Source organism: Mya arenaria, chromosome 8 (assembly GCF_026914265.1).
Source record: "Mya arenaria isolate MELC-2E11 chromosome 8, ASM2691426v1".
Classification (NCBI taxonomy): domain Eukaryota; kingdom Metazoa; phylum Mollusca; class Bivalvia; order Myida; family Myidae; genus Mya; species Mya arenaria.
In genome coordinates this window covers 53541654-53561214 of record NC_069129.1, presented here as the reverse complement: position 1 = coordinate 53561214, position 19561 = coordinate 53541654, and the positions used below count along the sequence as shown (strand labels likewise).

The 19561-nt window shown below is 37.0% G+C and overlaps 1 protein-coding gene across 3 annotated transcripts in view; it reads left to right on the top strand.

The window, feature by feature from the left end:
• Nucleotides 1-19170, top strand: part of LOC128242823 (DDB1- and CUL4-associated factor 11-like) — a 36759-nt gene extending 17589 nt beyond the window's left edge. For all 3 annotated transcript variants that reach the window (XM_052960168.1, XM_052960167.1, XM_052960169.1), the window contains 8 exons: nt 745-868; nt 6096-6153; nt 6719-6811; nt 8424-8516; nt 9146-9299; nt 10008-10160; nt 12234-12340; nt 13680-19170. In XM_052960168.1, coding sequence (XP_052816128.1) covers nt 745-868; nt 6096-6153; nt 6719-6811; nt 8424-8516; nt 9146-9299; nt 10008-10160; nt 12234-12340; nt 13680-13910 — 1013 coding nt within the window. In that variant the 3' untranslated portion in view covers nt 13911-19170. The remainder of the gene's footprint in view (nt 1-744; nt 869-6095; nt 6154-6718; nt 6812-8423; nt 8517-9145; nt 9300-10007; nt 10161-12233; nt 12341-13679) is intronic.
• Nucleotides 19171-19561: the final 391 nt, after the last annotated feature.

Below are 19561 nucleotides of genomic sequence, written 5' to 3'. Positions count from 1 at the left end.
TCACTTTTATAATATTATCAATCCTCCTGTGTATTGTGTATGAACAATAGATCCACTATGCCCTTCCTCTTTGTCTCATCTGTGATGGCATTCTGTATTTTCTTTCAGTTGTTAGATTAAATGCTTTATATTAGGGATAGCAATGAGTACCCGAGTACTCATTTGATCGTCTGAGTACCTGAGTACTAATTCACAGCTCGAGTATTCGAAAAAAAATGTTTAAAATTTATGAATTACATGATATACAGACAATGTAACAGTACTGGCCTTTGCCAACAAGACAGGTGGACCAACTTTAAGTGAGAATTGTATATAAAGTTTATATACATTCCTCACTTTAGGTCAATCCACCAGTGCTATGTGTATAGTCCTCCCTTAATTTTCATCCACCTGTGTAATCATAGATTTGATTTGTCCATGTATTCGAGGATTTCTGCTACTCTAATGGCTCCAGGGACAAAAAAAAACCTCATGATTATAATAAGTTAACTAGTTACCTCTGGATGTTACTTCATTTGTTGTCTGTATTGAGATACTCCAATTTGTTACAATTTTGAAATCAGGAGAGCTCTCAACAATGCTTCTAAAAAACCAGTTTTGCGTTCTGCAGCAGGGTGCTTCACTCTCTTTGCCCCTCATTGGGGTACTAAAGTGCCCCCTGAACCCATTGCAGAAATGGTTTCAGTCTTAATGGCCAGGTCAATCACATCCATGGTAATGTTTATATTCCTCTCTCTTTTTCAGTCCACCTGTGTAATGTGTATGGAGATGAGGAGATTCACCAGGCCCTACCTCTCCACCCTAACGCCAACAGCTTCTGTATCTTCTCACTCACGTTCTCCTCAGACAACAGAGAAATCATGGGAGGGTAAGTATTGCTTTTTATAGGGATAAAACTACTAATACTGAGGTATTGTAAGCCATGTTGTTGTCGGTGTTGAGGTATTGCCAGTCTTGTTGTTGTTGGTTTGAGGTATTATCAGCCTTGTTCTTTTCATTGATGAGGTTTTGTCTGCCTTGTTGTTGTCAGTGTTGAAGTATTGTCAGTCATGTTGTTGTCAGTGTTGACGTATTGTCAGTCATGTTGTTGTCAGTGTTGAGGTATTGTCTGTCTTGCTGTTGTCGGTGTTAAGGTATTGTCTGTCATGTTGTTGTCAGTGTTGACGTATTGTCAGTCTTGCTGTTGTCGGTGTTGACGTATTGTCAGTCATGTTGTTGTCAGTGTTGACGTATTGTCAGTCTTGCTGTTGTCGGTGTTAAGGTATTGTCTGTCATGTTGTTGTCAGTGTTGAAGTATTGTCAGTCATGTTGTTGTCAGTGTTGACGTATTGTCAGTCTTGTTGTTGTCGGTGTTAAGGTATTGTCTGTCATGTTGTTGTCAGTGTTGAGGTATTGTCAGTCATGTTGTTGTCAGTGTTGACGTATTGTCAGTCTTGCTGTTGTCGGTGTTAAGGTATTGTCTGTCATGTTGTTGTCAGTGTTGAAGTATTGTCAGTCATGTTGTTGTCAGTGTTGAGGTATTGTCAGTCTTGCTGTTGTCGGTGTTAAGGTATTGCCAGCCCTGTTGTTGTCAGTGTTGAGGTATTGCCTGCCCTGTTGTTGTCAGTGTTGAAGTATTGTCAGTCATGTTGTTGTCAGTGTTGAGGTATTGTCAGTCTTGTTGTTGTCAGTGTTGAAGTATTGTCAGTCATGTTGTTGTCAGTGTTGAAGTATTGTCTGTCATGTTGTTGTCAGTGTTGAGGTATTGTCAGTCATGTTGTTGTCAGTGTTGAAGTATTGTCTGTCATGTTGTTGTCAGTGTTGAGGTATTGCCTGCCCTGTTGTTGTCAGTGTTGAAGTATTGTCAGTCATGTTGTTGTCAGTGTTGAGGTATTGTCAGCCCTGTTGTTGTCAGTGTTGAGGTATTGCCAGCCCTGTTGTTGTCAGTGTTGAGGTATTGTCAGCCCTGTTGTTGTCAGTGTTGAGGTATTGTCAGCCCTGTTGTTGTCAGTGTTGAGGTATTGTCAGCCCTGTTGTTGTCAGTGTTGAGGTATTGTCAGTCTTGCTGTTGTCGGTGTTGAGGTATTGTCAGCCCTGTTGTTGTCAGTGTTGAGGTATTGTCAGTCTTGCTGTTGTCGGTGTTGAGGTATTGTCAGCCCTGTTGTTGTCAGTGTTGAGGTATTGTCAGCCCTGTTGTTGTCAGTGTTGAGGTATTGCCAGCCCTGCTGTTGTCAGTGTTGAGGTATTGTCAGCCCTGTTGTTGTCAGTGTTGAGGTATTGTCAGCCCTGTTGTTGTCAGTGTTGAGGTATTGTCAGCCCTGTTGTTGTCAGTGTTGAGGTATTGCCAGCCCTGTTGTTGTCAGTGTTGAGGTATTGTCAGCCCTGTTGTTGTCAGTGTTGAGGTATTGTCAGTCTTGCTGTTGTCGGTGTTAAGGTATTGCCAGCCCTGTTGTTGTCAGTGTTGAGGTATTGCCAGCCCTGTTCTTGTCAGTGTTGAGGTATTGTCAGCCCTGTTGTTGTCAGTGTTGAGGTATTGCCTGCCCTGTTGTTGTCAGTGTTGAGGTATTGCCAGCCCTGTTGTTGTCAGTGTTGAGGTATTGCCAGCCTTGTTGTTTTCAGTGTTGAGGTATTGTCAGCCCTGTTGTTGTCAGTGTTGAGGTATTGCCAGCCCTGTTGTTTTCAATGTTGAGGTATTGACAGCCTTGTTGTTGTAAGTATTGAGGTATTGCCAGCCCTGTTGTTGTCAGTGTTGAGGTATTGCCAGCCTTGTTGTTTTCAGTGTTGAGGAATTGACAGCCTTGTTGTTGTCGGTGTTGAGGTATTGCCAGCCCTGTTGTTGTCAGTGTTGAGGTATTGCCAGCCCTGTTGTTGTTGGTGTTGAGGTATTGCCAGCCTTGTTGTTGTCAGTGTTAAGGTATTGCTAGCCCTGTTGTTGTCAGTGTTGAGGTATTACTAGCCCTGTTGTTGTCTGTGATGAGGTATTGCCAGCCTTGTTGTTGTCGGTGTTGAGGTATTGCCAGCCTTGTTGTTGTCAGTGTTGAGGTATTACCAGCCTTGTTGTTGTGGGTGTTGAGGTATTGCCAGCCTTGTTGTTGAGGTATTGTCTGCCATGTTGATGATGGTGTTGAGGTATTGTCAGCCTTGGTGTTGAGGTATTGTCAGCCTTGTTGTTGAGGTAATGTCAGCCTTGGTGTTGAGGTATTGTCAGCCTTGATGTTGAGTTATTGCCAGCCCTGTTGTTGTCGGTGTTGAGATATTGTCAGTCTTGTTGTTTTCAGTGTTGAGGTATTGTCAGCCTGGTTGTTGTTGAGGTATTGGCAGCCTTGTTGTTGCTGGTGTTTAGGTATTGTCAGCCTTGTTGTTGCTGGTGTTGAGGTATTGTCTGCCATGTTGCTTGTGTTGGTGTAGTGTCAGTCATGTTGTTGTTGAGGTATTGGCAGCCTTGTTGTTGCTGGTGTTGAGGTATTGTCTGTTATGTTGTTGTCGGTGTTGAGGTATTGTCAGCCTTGTTGTTGCTGTTGTTGAGGTATTGTCTGCCATGTTGCTTGTGTTGATGTATTGTCAGTCATGTTGTTGTCGGTGTTGAGGTATTGTCAGTCTTGCTGTTGTTGGTGTTGAGGTATTGTCAGCCTTGTTGTTGTCAGTGTTGAGGTATTGTCAGCCTTGGTGTTGAGGTATTGTCAGTTTTGAGGTATTGCCAGCCTTGCTGTTGTCAGTGTTGAAGTATTGTCAGCCTTGTTGTTTTCAGTGTTGAGGTATTGTCAGCCTTGCTGTTGTCGGTGTTGAAGTATTTGTCAGCCTTGTTGTTGCTGGTGTTGAGGTATTGCCAGCCATGTTGCTGGTGTTGAGGTATTGTCTGCCATGTTGCTTGTGTTGAGGTATTGTCAGTCATGTTGTTGTCGGTGTTTAGGTATTGTCAGTCATGTTGTTGTCAGTGTTGAGGTATTGTCAGTCTTGCCGTTGTTGGGTTAAGGTATTGTCAGCCTTGTTGTTGTCAGTGTTGAGGTATTGTCAGCCCTGTTGTTGTCAGTGTTGAGGTATTGCCAGCCTTGCTGATGTCAGTGTTGAGGTATTGTCAGCCATGTTGTTTTTAGTGTTGAGGTATTGCCAGCCCTGTTGTTGTCAGTGTTGAGGTATTGCCAGCCCTGTTGTTGTCAGTGTTGAGGTATTGCCAGCCCTGTTGTTGTCAGTGTTGAGGTATTGCCAGCCCTGTTGTTATCAGTGTTGAGGTATTGCCAGCCCTGTTGTTGTCAGTGTTGAGGTATTGCCAGCCCTGTTGTTGTCGGTGTTTAGGTAGTGTCTGTCATGTTTTTGTCAGTGTTGAGGTATTGTCAGCCTTGCTGTTGTCAGTGTTGAGGTATTGTCAGTCTTGCTGTTGTCGGTGTTAAGGTATTGTCTGTCATGTTTTTGTCAGTGTTGAGGTATTGTCAGCCTTGTTGTTGTCAGTGTTGAGGTATTGTCAGTCTTGCTGTTGTCGGTGTTAAGGTATTGCCAGCCCTGTTGTTGTCAGTGTTGAGGTATTGCCAGCCCTGTTGTTGTCGGTGTTTAGGTATTGCCAGCCCTGTTGTTGTCAGTGTTGAGGTATTGCCAGCCCTGTTGTTGTCGGTGTTTAGGTAGTGTCTGTCATGTTTTTGTCAGTGTTGAGGTATTGTCAGCCTTGCTGTTGTCAGTGTTGAGGTATTGTCAGTCTTGCTGTTGTCGGTGTTAAGGTATTGTCTGTCATGTTTTTGTCAGTGTTGAGGTATTGTCAGCCTTGCTGTTGTCGGTGTTAAGGTATTGTCTGTCATGTTTTTGTCAGTGTTGAGGTATTGTCAGTCTTGCTGTTGTCGGTGTTAAGGTATTGTCTGTCATGTTTTTGTCAGTGTTGAGGTATTGTCAGCCTTGTTGTTGTCAGTGTTGAGGTATTGTCAGTCTTGCTGTTGTCGGTGTTAAGGTATTGCCAGCCCTGTTGTTGTCAGTGTTGAGGTATTGTCAGCCCTGCTGTTGTCAGTGTTGAGGTATTGTCAGTCTTGCTGTTGTCGGTGTTAAGGTATTGTCTGTCATGTTTTTGTCAGTGTTGAGGTATTGTCAGTCATGTTGTTGTCAGTGTTGAGGTATTGTCAGTCTTGCTGTTGTCGGTGTTAAGGTATTGTCTGTCATGTTTTTGTCAGTGTTGAGGTATTGTCAGCCTTGTTGTTGTCAGTGTTGAGGTATTGTCAGTCTTGCTGTTGTCAGTGTTAAGGTATTGTCTGTCATGTTTTTGTCAGTGTTGAGGTATTGTCAGCCTTGCTGTTGTCAGTGTTGAGGTATTGTCAGTCTTGCTGTTGTCAGTGTTATGGTATTGTCTGTCATGTTGTTGTCAGTGTTGAGGTATTGTCAGTCTTGCTGTTGTCAGTGTTAAGGTATTGTCTGTCATGTTTTTGTCAGTGTTGAGGTATTGTCAGCCTTGTTGTTGTCAGTGTTGAGGTATTGTCAGTCTTGCTGTTGTCAGTGTTAAGGTATTGTCTGTCATGTTGTTGTCAGTGTTGAGGTATTGTCAGCCATGTTTTTGTCAGTGTTGAGGTATTGTCTGTCATGTTTTTGTCAGTGTTGAGGTTTTGTCAGCCTTGTTGTTTTCAGTGTTGAGGTATTGCCAGCCTTGTTGTTGTCGTTTTTGAGGTATTTCCAGCCTTGCTGTTGTCGTTTTTGTGGTATTTCCAGCCTTGCTGTTGGTGGCAATTTCAGCATTATCATTCAACAATTTTAACCTTGGCCATATCTGAAAAAGTGTACATAAGAAATTGATATGAAAAAGAGAAAGATAAAATGTTCACATGTGTAGCAAGGCCCAGAACTCTTGCTTTAATCCTTGTTGTTATATGTCCCTTGTTCAGGTGAGAAAGTACCACAGACAAGTGTTGGCTCTACAGCGCTCTTGTTTATTCCTAGGCTGATGGTGAAAAGGATATTCGTCATAAAAGTTACATTTTGTTTTTAATCTTTCTTGATATTTCCTAATTATATTGTTTTAAGGAGAAATCTTACTTTTATGAAGGCGGCATGGTCCTAATTTAATTGTTCTAGACATATTATATATAATGGCTGAATAACATTTATATATTAACTGAACCATGTTATTTTATATGAATACATTGCAGCGCCAATGATGGTAACCTGTATGTGTATGACCGGGATAGTGGACAGAGATCTTTGAAGGTTGGTTCATATAAAATCTTGTAAATAAAGAAAAAGAATCTTTGATCTAAGGCAATATTCTGTTGTATTGCACTTATTCAGCTCTCTGAGAAAAAGCTTGCAAAGTTATCATATTTAGTTTTGTTTTAAGCTTATCTGTTCATTGAATAACTAAACAAAATACAGTTCTAGATATTAACTTGAAACTTCGAGCAAATGTTATCAGTGGCATTATGTATTATCATTACTAAACCACCTGTAGTACTACACAGAGTCAATTAAAGGTGATTAAATATGTAATTGTCTCAGGCTTGCCTATATTAACATGTAAATTGAACTGAGACAGAGGTTCAAGATAATTTATTTTGAATTTTGTATCTTTAACATTGCACTGAAAATATTGCAAAAATAAATATTGACTAATAAGCATGAATAGCAAGGCAAATATCTCCTGCTTTGTACTGTCCAGTTATGGTCTTTGATTGAATTTCACCCTGTCAGTAAAAAAAACGATCAAAATAGTAATCAGCAAAGGTGCCTGCAGACAACTTGAAACAAAGATAAGGAATGTATCTTTTGGTTTCAGATTGAAACCCATGAGGATGATGTGAATGCAGTAGCGTTTGCAGACCGTAGCTCTCAAATACTCTTCAGTGGTGGAGATGATGGGCTTATCAAGGTAGATAACTCTTCATTTGCCTCAGATAAGTCAGATTTGTAGCGTTTGCAGAACGTAGCTCACAAATACTCTTCAGTGGTGGAGATGATGGGCTTATCAAGGTAGATAACTCTTCACTTGCCTTAGATAAGTCAGATTTGTAGCGTTTGCAGATCGTAGCTCACAAATACTCTTCAGTGGTGGAGATTATGGGCTTATCAAGGTAGATAGCTCTTCACTTGCCTTAGATAAGTCAGATTTGTGTCGTTTGCAGACCGTAGCTCACAAATACTCTTCAGTGGTGGAGATTATGGGCTTATCAAGGTAGATAACTCTTCACTTGCCTTAGATAAGTCAGATTTGTAGCATTTGCAGACCGTAGCTCTCAAACACTCTTCAGTGGTGGAGATAATGGGCTTATCAAGGTAGGTAACTCTTCACTTGCCTTAGATATGTCAGATTTGTGTCGTTTGCAGACCGTAGCTCTCAAACACTCTTCAGTGGTGGAGATATTGGGCTTATCAAGGTAGATAACTCTTCACTTGCCTTAGATATGTCAGATTTGTGTCGTTTGCAGACTGTAGCTCACAAATACTCTTCAGTGGTGGAGATATTGGGCTTACCAAGGTAGATAACTCTTCACTTGCCTTAGATATGTCAGATTTGTGTCGTTTGCAGACCGTAGCTCACAAATACTCTTCAGTGGTGGAGATAATGGGCTTATCAAGGTAGGTAACTCTTGCCGAAGACAGGTATTGAATTCAACTTGAGCTTAATGCTTAAAAACAGAGCTTTGCTACTCAACATTGGTTAAATAATAAGGAAGATATTTTCTACTACCGGTAATCTTTGGCTGAATGATGCTTTTCCAGTTAAAATAAAATCTGACCATTTCATCCACCCACTCCTTAAATAATTGCCACTTTTGAGCCTATATATATCTCCTTGAATAACAAGGTGCCTTCTTATCAATGAGCATTGGACAGAATATCTGAAGATCAAAAATAATCGTTCATTATTATCGTGTTGTACGATAGGTTCATTGATAAGTTGATGTCTTAAGTTAATGACTCACTTCAATGAAAACATCACTTGTGATTATGTTGAAACACCATACATACATACATATACAGTGTCTGTATACCACGTGATAAATTGTGTCATAAATGCTATGTCGGAAGGGAATATTTTGCTTCGGATGAAGACTTTAAACAAAGATTAATAATGATATGATATACATCATAATAAAATGATACTTCATGATGGACTTTATCAAAACAGTTAATGTTTATTAAGATGTCTTCCTGCTAATGAAGTGATTGAGCAATTTAAAACATTGTTGAAGAAATAACCATTCCATACTCCCAACTGATTTAAGGAAAATTTCATGTTGTTTATTGACGATTATGTAGTCTGGTTTTCTGGTTAGCACAATGGTGACCGTGATCACTTCTCACACAGTGGTCCAAGGTTCAAATCCCAGTCTGGGCACATGCGAGTTAGATTTGTGGTCACAAAGCCAGAGAAGTAAAAGCACAAGACCACACTCAAGCACATCATGCCAACTAAAGTGATGATTATATTGTTGTTATTCACAGTTGTTATAAAGCAAACTGTTATGTTACCCTCACAGGTTTGGGACCGGCGTACACTGAAAGAGGGGAGCCCAGTCCCTGTGGGTATTATGGCGGGTCACTATGATGGAATAACCTTCATAGACTCAAAGGTAGGCTTTATATGTAGTGATGTTAGATCTCCTTTATAAATCTGCTGAAAAGTCTTGTTTAAATTACCGTTTTGACAATTGCTTTTAATTTGCAGGGATAATCAGTTAGTTTGTCAAAAGATCAAAATATCATGAAAATCCTTTCCCTACCCGGTTTGATACTGTAAACAATCAAATTCTTAGTTTATATTCAGGTGTATTACGGACCACATATTCCAAGTCCTTGTAGATAATTGTCTGTTTGATTTGTAAGATATAGAATGGGAAAGAATGGAAAGGCAGATTGTTACCAAAGAGACTGAGAGCCTGTAACAATGAAGGACTAATGTATATATTTGAGAATAAAATTTTCTTAGTTTTATCCAATCTCATTTATTATTTTATGTTTAACATATTAGGATTATTTCAAATAAGATGTCGTGAAAATGTGCGACATTTCTATATAATCGGACTTACGAAAAGTTCTTTTTCTGTTTCTATTTTTTTTGGGGGGGGGGGGGGGGGGTGTTGCCGGGTCCGGAAGATTGAGGCCCTGGATTAACATACCCAGTAACCTTTGAAGTCACTTTCTTTTGCACACAGTTCATAAACTTGAACATCAGAGGTTTATAATGTATATTTCCTGACAGGGTGATAGTCGATACTTGCTGTCTAACTCCAAAGACCAAACCATGAAACTGTGGGATGTACGCAACTTCTCTCCTCAAGACGCCATAGAACAAACAAAGAGGGCTGTCTCCAAGCAACGATGGGATTACCGCTGGCAACAGGTTCCCAAGAGAAGTAGGATTACAAATGACCTCCATTCTACCTTTCATAATATTATGCTAGCTTAGAAAATAGTCTTGTCCACTAATACATATTTAGTTTGACTGTTTTTACAGAAAAATGTTATTGTCATAGTCTTGGTTTCACTGCTGACATTGTCGGAGGCATTATGTCAAAATAAATCAAGATTTTAAACGAAACTTGGCACACATGTTACCAGAAACAATACGAACATGTATAGCTAACCCCATTACTCTGGCTTTGAGTAGTATTTGCAGCACTCTTGTTACTACAGTACATGTAACGATTTAAATTCAGCTGGCGTCTGTGTCATACAAATGAATCCTTGTTAATAACATTAGATTAAATGGTTCCATTTTAAATCAAAAGAAACACCATTGATTTTATGACTGTCTCAACTAATGATCTCAGTCAAGCTGGAAGTTAGGATAAATGGTATTGATTTGTACATGAATCCAGTTTAGTATATCTTATAACCTAGAGGGTGATGATATTTGCAGCCATTCCAGTAATGAATAAGCTACACCATTTAACGGTTTTCAACCTAATGAATACAGTTTAGCATATGTTGTAACCTAGAGGGTGATGATATTTACAGCCATTCCAGTATTGAATAAGCTACACCATTTAACGGTTTTCAACCTAATGAATACAGTTTAGCTTATGTTGTAACCTATGAGATAATGTTATTTGCCTTTCCAGTGCTAAAGAAGCCGCAGTTGGAGGGTGATGGGTCTGTAATGACGTACCGGGGTCATTCAGTGCTTCACACACTTATACGCTGCAGGTTCTCCCCGGAGTATTCCACGGGCCAGCGTTATGTATACACTGGGTGTGCTCTTGGTAACCTTGTAGGTAAGTGACTGCATTTCATTGTTTTGGCATCATTTACACCAGTTGACTTGAGGACACCTTGATTAGAAAAACGTCAGGCCCAAATTGTGCAAACAATCATAAGCACCTTATGACAGGATCATGCCAAGCTCATTATTTATGTTTTTGTATAATTTCACATTTTAAAGAATTTTGAAACTTATCATTGAAATAAGTTTATAAATTAACATGATAAGCACCTGTTGTAGTTAAGGGCTATTCCAGTAAAACATATGTCCCACCCCAGGAAGGCACTTTCAAAATGGACCATCCCCCTTCAGAAGTTTATTTGATGAGAAAAGAACCCCCTTTAGAATATTTTCTGAGCAAATTCGGACCCCCTTGAGAAGTTTATTTTTTTATACGTCTATATGCAAAGATTATTTGCAATTACTCTTTTGTAACTCTTTGATCAGGTGAGCTATATAGGACCTTATAGCTCACCCTAGTTTCTAAGCCAATCATCATTATTTGGGGACTATACTATAGCCACCACTATTCTATGTTTACCATTGATTGGGGATCGCTCAAGTACAAGCTACTCCTGCAGCTGTAATATATCATTTTCACAATTCAATAGCAGTATTTACGGAACATTTTTTTCAAAGTTCACAAAAAAAGAGAGTGAATTCTCATCATTTAATACATGGGTGAAAGTGTTTGAAACTGAAAAGCCCGAAATAGCCATGGGAAACCGCATGGATGAAAAACAAAATCATGTATTAATGCAACAAAGTCCACAAGTACAAAAAAATCGGCAGCACTTCCCCATAGGACAGAGCCAAATTTGATTTATATAATACTGTTGTATGACTTTTAAATAGGAGTTGGACAAGACAGAAATAGAAAAGGCTTGGTCTAGTATTTCTGACTCGTAATTGGCTAGTGCCCGTGTTCAGAAATACCACCTTTTCCCAGTTAGATAGACAATAAAACTCTGTTACCGGTTATCCCAGTCTTCTGATTAGATCATGCAAATTCTGATGTTCGCTTTATTGTTTAAATCCTATGCATATATGCCTCTACAAATTCACTAGACATATACATTATTGACAGTCCGCAAGACACCATTCTCCGTTTCTGGTTAAAAAATTCTCTGTTATTCAGTCATTCTATAGTTATTTATAGCAACTTCCGAAACTTTGAAAAATCATTAAAAAATGACGGAAAAACTAAACAGATTGTGTTGACAGAACTTTTCCTATATAGATCTATATGTTGGAAAAAAGATGTGGAACTGACCGAGAATGTACGATTTACGATAACGGCAAGAACGGTGGATAACGGCAAGAAACTTTCACCCATGTAATTATATACAACCTAAAAATAACTTGTGGTCGAAATGTTAAGGGGACGAAACATTCGGATTTATAACATTTACGCAATACGTACAAATTATGATTTCTATTAAAATTCTAGACAACTGTTGTCAGTTTGGTATACTTACCACGAAACGTATCCACACATGCGGCGCAACTATTGGTTTCTAGCCAATTTTGTAGGTTGGTCTTCGACCACGACTTTACAAATTCTGGCGCCTCCGCAATCTTGTTGTCAAGGGACGCAACTTCTTCTGATTTCCGGTACCGCGGAACCGACTCTTAATATCGCGAAAATTTGTATCCAAACCAATTCTGTACACGACGTTCGGTAAAATATGTTATATGGATAAAAAAACCCGGTATTTCACCATCGGGCAGTGAATATAAATGAGCAGATACGGTCAGAAGCAAAAAAGAAAATGACGCCCCCCTATAGAAGCGAAATTGGACTTATCACCACCCCCTACAGTAGCAAATTAAGAAAAAGACCTACCCCCTACAGAATTTCTTTATTTTGCCGTCCTGGGGTGGGACATATGTTTAACTGGAATAGCCCTAACTGAATTTATTTAGATAGGAACCTTTTAATTCTTGGTTCTAATTCTGTTTCAATGATCTGAACACTGGTTGTTGTTTTTTGAGTGCAATATAAAAGAACACACTATTAATGTCAATTTTTATCACTCTTGAATTGCTGCCTTATTAATTAATATAAAATGTCTGCTTATTACAGTGTATGACCTGCTGTCGGGGAATGTTGTTCGAAAGCTGGAGGGACACAGGTCATGTGTGAGAGATGTCAGCTGGCATCCGTATGAGAACAACATTATGACTGCATCTGTAAGTCATCAACCAGGCCAAAGTTTTTATTACTATTGTTTCTCTGACAGATTTAATGGAACATATTTTCTGGAGGAGGAATAAAAAAAATCAATTTGTCCTAGTTTACAAATTTGATGAAGTTTATAGTGGAAGATTTTGATATTTTAACATGCTTGGGAAAACAGTTATCATTCTGTGATATTATAAGGTGGGGTTGTTGTTGTTTTTTCAAATTAATGTGCAGGTCTATTGATGTTTATGAAAAATGTTATTGAAAATTCATGGCCTATGTGGAAGATCAAATAAAAAATAAAGTTATCAGACTGTTTTGCATTACGGTATATCTTTTTCGGCAGGTCTGAGTAATGAAAAAGAAAAATCGCCTAAGACCGGGCTCCAGTTTCTCGAAACTTCTTAAGGCTCATATAGCAGGATTAAGCTAATCTCACTGTTTTTCTTTGTCTTTAATTCACATAATATGAACTTCAATAAGAGTTATAAGACTTTAAATAGGAATTACTGTTATGGTTATCATAATAAACCATATTTTATTTACCAAAATCGCATTGAAGTATGTGTTTTGTCTGATTGAAATTAGCTACTTAAGCCTATTAAGCTTAAAAAGTTTAGAGAAATATGGGCCAGGAGTGGCATTTAATACTAGTCTCAATAACAAAGTCAATGGTGTATGACCATAAAATTGACTTAAGTTGCATATATTAAATACCACCCCAGGGGAAAGAAATCTCATTCCCACATGCTGCTGTTTTGAACAAGCTGTACTTAGCTCTAGCAGTTGACAAATTGTACCTTGACAAAATAAAATTTTAAATAACCTGGTATTCCGCATGGTTATACGGTGTTGTATTTCTCCTAGGCCAGTTGCAAAAGTACTTGATCTGAACTCATATAACATATTTTATTATGCTTTGTGGAAATGTGTTACCCTGTAGAAGAAGAGGATTTGGTTTGTACTAATTTATTTTGGTGCAATTGTTAAAACAGTTGAAAGCTGATAGTATGTTCTATGGGTAGAAACCAGCCTTGCTTTCAGTAAACATGTTTACGGTGAATGTTTGCTGTTTCGTTCCCCGCTTGCAGTGAATGCGCTGCGATGCAACAGGGATACAAAACAAAACGTTTGCTAGTGTTTTGTAAATGCTCAACTTACTGAACACACTGCACTAGTCCATCAGAAAGTACCCCAGGTTTGGATCGAACCATCAACCGCTTGGCTGAGTGGTAGATCGCTTCACCACTCTTGCCCTGTTGATAATTGATACCTAAACCTCATGAGACACAGTCCACTAGACCACTGGGGGTTATGTTTTACATTTCTTTTCCTTACCTATTTCAGTGGGATGGTACTGTTCGCAAGTGGACTTACGAAGCTAAAGATGAGATCAATGATTTACGAGTGGACAGTCCAGATGATAACGGCAACAGTGACGATGATGATGATGATGAAAGTAGAAGGCGGCGGCGTAGTCTGAGACATTGTCATGAAAAAAGACTCTCGAAAAAACAGAGAACTTCAAGCCAATGTGAATACCTTATGCCGGAGAAGTGTGGGGGGTTGTTCGATTGATATTAGGAGTTTTAGTAAGAAGATGTGAAACCCTGAACGTATGGAACTCATTGTATGGTGCTGAATGATGAATCATTTCACTTTGAACAACGTATTACTATATCCCAGGGAGTTGTCATAGTAGCTGAATGGGTGCATGTTGGTCATTCAGGGTGTATTGGAAGTGTTCATATGTTGACATTTGAGACCGTCAGTGTTGAACTCACATTGCGGTGAATGATAAGTCTTTTGATTAACGTTTTGAAGGAATGAATCATCGCACTATAATGAGAATCTTGTGGAATTATATGCTTCTGTAATCAAGACAATTGCATATCTGTGATTTGTTCATGAAGAAATGAAACATTTAGCCATGTTTAGCTGATTTTTAGCTCAAAGGCTCTGCTAATGCTTGCTTTAAACTGGAAATATTTGTTGATGCTGTGGAGAAGATTGTACAGGTATCATGTGATTACAATAATTTTATTTAAAGCACTTACATATATATAAGGGTTCTAGCTAAAGAGTTAAATAAGGGTGCTGCACCGGGTCCTTTTCCTAGCGTTCTTCTGTCCTCATGAACACCAGTAAGTCAATCTTTCTGCCGTCATAGAAATAAATGCTTAAGATAACCAAATAATTCTCTTGTTTAGATTAATTAGATTTTATATACATACAAACAATGCAGAGAGGCTGTTGAACCTAGAAATACTTCAATTAAACACAATCCCTTATATTTTTGAATTCCAAAGTTCAATTTCTTTACAGCCCAACACATTGTGCCCCTTCCAACTTAACCACCCTGTCCCTCCTCTGCAGCACCCTGTCCTGTTTTAAAACCTGGCCAGAACCCTATATATGGCAGTACACACATTTTTATACACACATTTTTATTTCATTCAAAGTATTTACATGCATATCCACTTCTGCTGTATTTGCAATTTATATTGAGCAATGTACTCGCATCTAAGAGTTCATAGCCGAATTGCTGTAAATAGATAATGAAAGAAAGTATCTGCATTTTAGTATGGTAATTTGAGCAAGCCCGGATGACATTTTGCCAGTGGAGGGCTTGCGGGCTTGTGCTAATTTCGACCACTGTATGGTAGTCATAAACTTGCCAGGAATTTGATTGTTGTTATCTGAAACTCAGAACGAATAGGCATTGTAAATAAATTATATGTTGTACATGTATGTATATGTACTGACATTCAATAACATGCTGTACAATGTACATATATAAATTTGACGGTTGATTATGAAACCTCAATAGCTGAAAATTACTTCCATTCAAGGTTTTCCAACTCTTATTGTATGAAAATATTTTCAACACATCTCCACATATTTTTTTAGTAGGTTAACAACATAATTTTTTATGACGAAAAACACATGAATTAATGAATCTGTTTTCTGATTGGTTAAAGGGTTATCATAATCTATGTTATAGAAAGAATTTTAATTTATTTAGTATTCCTGTTTATTTAAGATTGAATATTTATAACGACATTATTAATAGGGACAAAAACTTCATACTATCTAGATACATGTATGTTATAAATACACAACTATGTGTTTTATGAGCAGAAAAAGAATAAACAAAAATGATACCTAAAATAATAACATGATATTTAAAGTGTTTAAAGAGTGCAAAATAGGTCATTTTCCATAAATTTTTAAGTTGAAATAAAGAGCAAATAATAATACAAACTGATATAACTATATGGATAATGATGTTTTTTTTCTTTGATTTATTTAACATTTAAACGTATTCAGCATTCAATACCCTTAATATGATGACGACATACTATGGATCACCTAGGCATCAAAATAAAACATAGTTATTGTAAATGGAGTTACCAGAAGCTAGCTTATTTGTGGATTCTTTAATAAGATGTGTTATGCTGACATTTAATGCCTATTTTATAATATAATAATGATATTTGATCATTTTATGATAGTCATAACAATGATATTTGTGTGTACATGTTGTTATAGAATGCTGTGCATTCTTAGCTCAATGATATTTCCTCTTAAATGTTTGGTATTACTATGATTTATCTGTAAATGTATTATTGCATTTACTGAATGATTTTGTGATGTACACTTCTATTTTGTAAGGCTGATTTAAAAATGATTTAGTCAGGTTTTACTTTTATAAAGTTATGGAATATATTTTTAAAGTTTACAGCAAATGCATCTGTTCTTCCAAACAAATAAAATGTAAATATATAAAAAAATATACAAATTTAAAACTAAGTGGAAATTTGGCAGTCATATTTGTCAGTGGCTTTCTTCATTATCACTTTGCTGGAATTATTTGCGCTATTTAAAATAAATAAATAAAAACATAGTACTGTATAAACTGTGTATAGGACGCTAGCATAGATAGGACGCAGGCAAAAAAAACGTGGTGAAAAATAGGAAGCAGTGAGAAAATGTCAAAATCATCAGCCATTATCATTTGTAAATTTTATTGAATCGTGAAAATGGCAAATGTTATTAAATAGTACAGCACATGTACATAAATAATATAATAACTTCCCGATAATGCTCTTTGTAGTCACGAATTGTAATTAATGGAATTAATGGAATTTGTGCAAGTGTTTGGTTTTGCCAATTATCACCTGTATAAATTGATAACACAGTGTTATGTTATGTTCACAAATTATTCTTGTGTTTCATATTTATGTCAGATATAGAATGCTTTTCAGTTTTTGTTGTGTCTGTTTTTAATGTGCTTGCTCTTACTGTTAAAGAGACTAGACGCAAGATGATACAATTGCAAGAAAATAAAGAAAAATGTCAAAAACTTGCATCAAATTGATATGGTAGTGTACAAAGCATTGAATCTTACTAACTATCATGTATTACATGCTATTTTTAAACAGGGAAACTCATCAGAGATTGTTGACTTTATTCTTTAGATCATGTAAAATGATGTATGATCGGCCACAAACTAGCTCGTATTGAAAATTTCTAGGCTTGTTTTGAGGAAAAACTGTAATTACCAATTTATGGACCATCTGGTGTCAAGTCCCTTTAAAGTGTTATTTTCTATGTTAATTTATTATTTGTTACATAAAGATTAATCTAAACAGTAAAACACATGTTGAATGAGTCTCTCTGATATTGCTTTGTCCTATTATATAAAAGACTTAACTAAGTTAGGCAAACCGTTTTAGTTTTTCAAAATCATTTTTGTGCCTTTTCAATTAGCAAAATTGCGTGTGATAAGTCTGTAATTAGGAAAATATGAACATGGTTATTTTACTAAGAAATAATTCAATTTTCAGTTTTTGTATTATGCCATTTTCCAGCCCTATTTCAATTCAGAAGTTCTCTTTTGGGAAAATAGATGTTTTTTGCAAGGGAAAATGGCCAATATTCAACAGTTAAATTAATAAAAGATGATCACTGACAACATAATTTTTAGCATTTCTTTTTTCAAAGAACATCTATCAAGGTATCAATATAATCTTGGTGTTGACAATTGTGGTGTCATATTGCAAAACAACATTCTATAACCATGTCCATATTTTGAAAACAGGGAATACCAGAATGCAAGAGACAATACATGTATAAGCAAGGCACATGTCTCTGGCTTGAATAAGTATGGAATTATTCTGCCATTTGACAGAAAAAAAACAAGAGCAGACGAGCGTTGGCTATCACCCCCGGGCACTCTTGTTATGCTTTATGATAATCATGTGTGGAAAGGCCATTCTTAGAATATACCTTGCATTTCATTCTCGTGTTCATTGTAATTATACATTTGTTTGTTATTAGTCTTAATTTATACTACGATCTGATTCTCTTGAAATACTTAAGAATATGAAAAAAGGTTATTTCTCTATATCTGCTTTTAAGTACCCTTAAATATTCTTGTTAACAGAAAGTGACAACATTTCACAGGGGTTCCAGAGTTCAGGATTATGAGCTTTAAACTTCAGACTATTGTACAGTAGTAAAAACTGTTTTTGCTCAGAAATTTGCATGAAAAACAGTAGGAAGTACCTTGAAATGAAAATAAATGACTGGAAACAATTTCAAAAAGGGTCTTGTCACATTAACCCTCCTTTGGGCATGAATCCCCCGTAGTGAAATGCATCGTGGGCTATATTTTAGGATTTCCAATAATCGGCTGTTAGAATCCCTGATTACATGTATACAAACATATAATCAAATACTTTGGTCCTGAATTGCTAATAATGGATTCAATTGTTTTGGGTAGTGATATTAATTCCTAAAATCTAGTCACATGTAGATTACTGGGACCATTATAAAGATCGTAATCATGAACGAAACATGAAAACAACCTGAAGTCATATTGTTTAATATTTCTTAGAAAGTCTATTACAAATCATTGAGATGCTAATGACTGCTGGACTAGACTACAAAGAGTTAGATAGATCCAGTCTTGATGGCAGAAAGAATGATTTCGTTATTGTTCAGATGTGTTGTACCACCTATATACTGTTGGTATTGTTAAGACATGGCCAGTGTGTTGTTTAAGTTTTCTGCCTTGTTAATCATAGCTTGTTCTTGCTTGATCCGGTTGCCCGGATGGTGTAATCATGTTATCTAGGTGTGAGGCTACAATTAATGAAAAGTTTGTTCAGCGTAAGCCTCTCCAGTGGTTGCGATTTTCACTATGGAATTAAGGAGTTGAAGTAAGTTTTTATTACATAATTAAGGTGTTTAGAAGCAAAACATTGATTTTCATTATGCACTTAAGGTGTTTAGAAGCAAAACATTGATTTTCATTACAGACTTAAGTTGTTTAGAAGCAAAACATTGATTTTCATTACGTAATTAAGGTGTTTAGAAGCAAAACATTGATTTTCATTACGTAATTAAGGTGTTTAGAAGCAAAACATTGATTTTCATTACGGACTTAAGGTGTTTAGAAGCAAACATTGATTTTCATTACGGACTTAAGGTGTTTAGAAGCAAAACATTGATTTTCATTACGGATTTTTTGAAGTAAAAATTGAATTGAGGGGTTATGAAGTAAAACTTGGGTTGGGTAACGCCAAACAAACTGTTTATTTATTGTGACCTAGCATGACTGATTAGTGGTAATATACACATTTACTGGTTTTACACCTTTCTGTGTTTGTTATTTTTTTCAGTCTTGTTTCATTTTGTTTGTTTTCTTTTGTGTTTACTGGTTTTGAAAAGTGTAAAAACTGATCATGTTTTAGTTCAATTTAAACATTTTTGTTCTCACTTATAAAATGTTCATGTACATAGAATGAATGGAAATAAATTGTTAAGAATATTTGTTTTTATCATTTATGTGTGTGTGTGTGTTTATCAACGGACCTGTTTGGGAGTTGCTCTATGAGCTTATACAAGCTTGATGCTTTAGTATAAACATCTAAATTTAAGCTCGATTGCAAAGCTGATAATTTTATGAATGTCTCTGTCAAGGGTCGGTTTCTAGGGTAGAAACTTAGACTGGTGTCCCTTCTGAGACCCTGGATTGGGCTAGAACCTACTGATTTTGAGATCAGTAGGTCAAAGGTCTTGGTCGTGGTTACCTTGAGGTGACAAAATGGTTTCTGCTCTATAAATGAAGATCCAGAAACTTGGTATGCGAGTTGGTCATGAATTGTAGATGACCCCTATTGATTTTTAGATCGGTAGATCATAGGTCTTGGTCGTGGTTA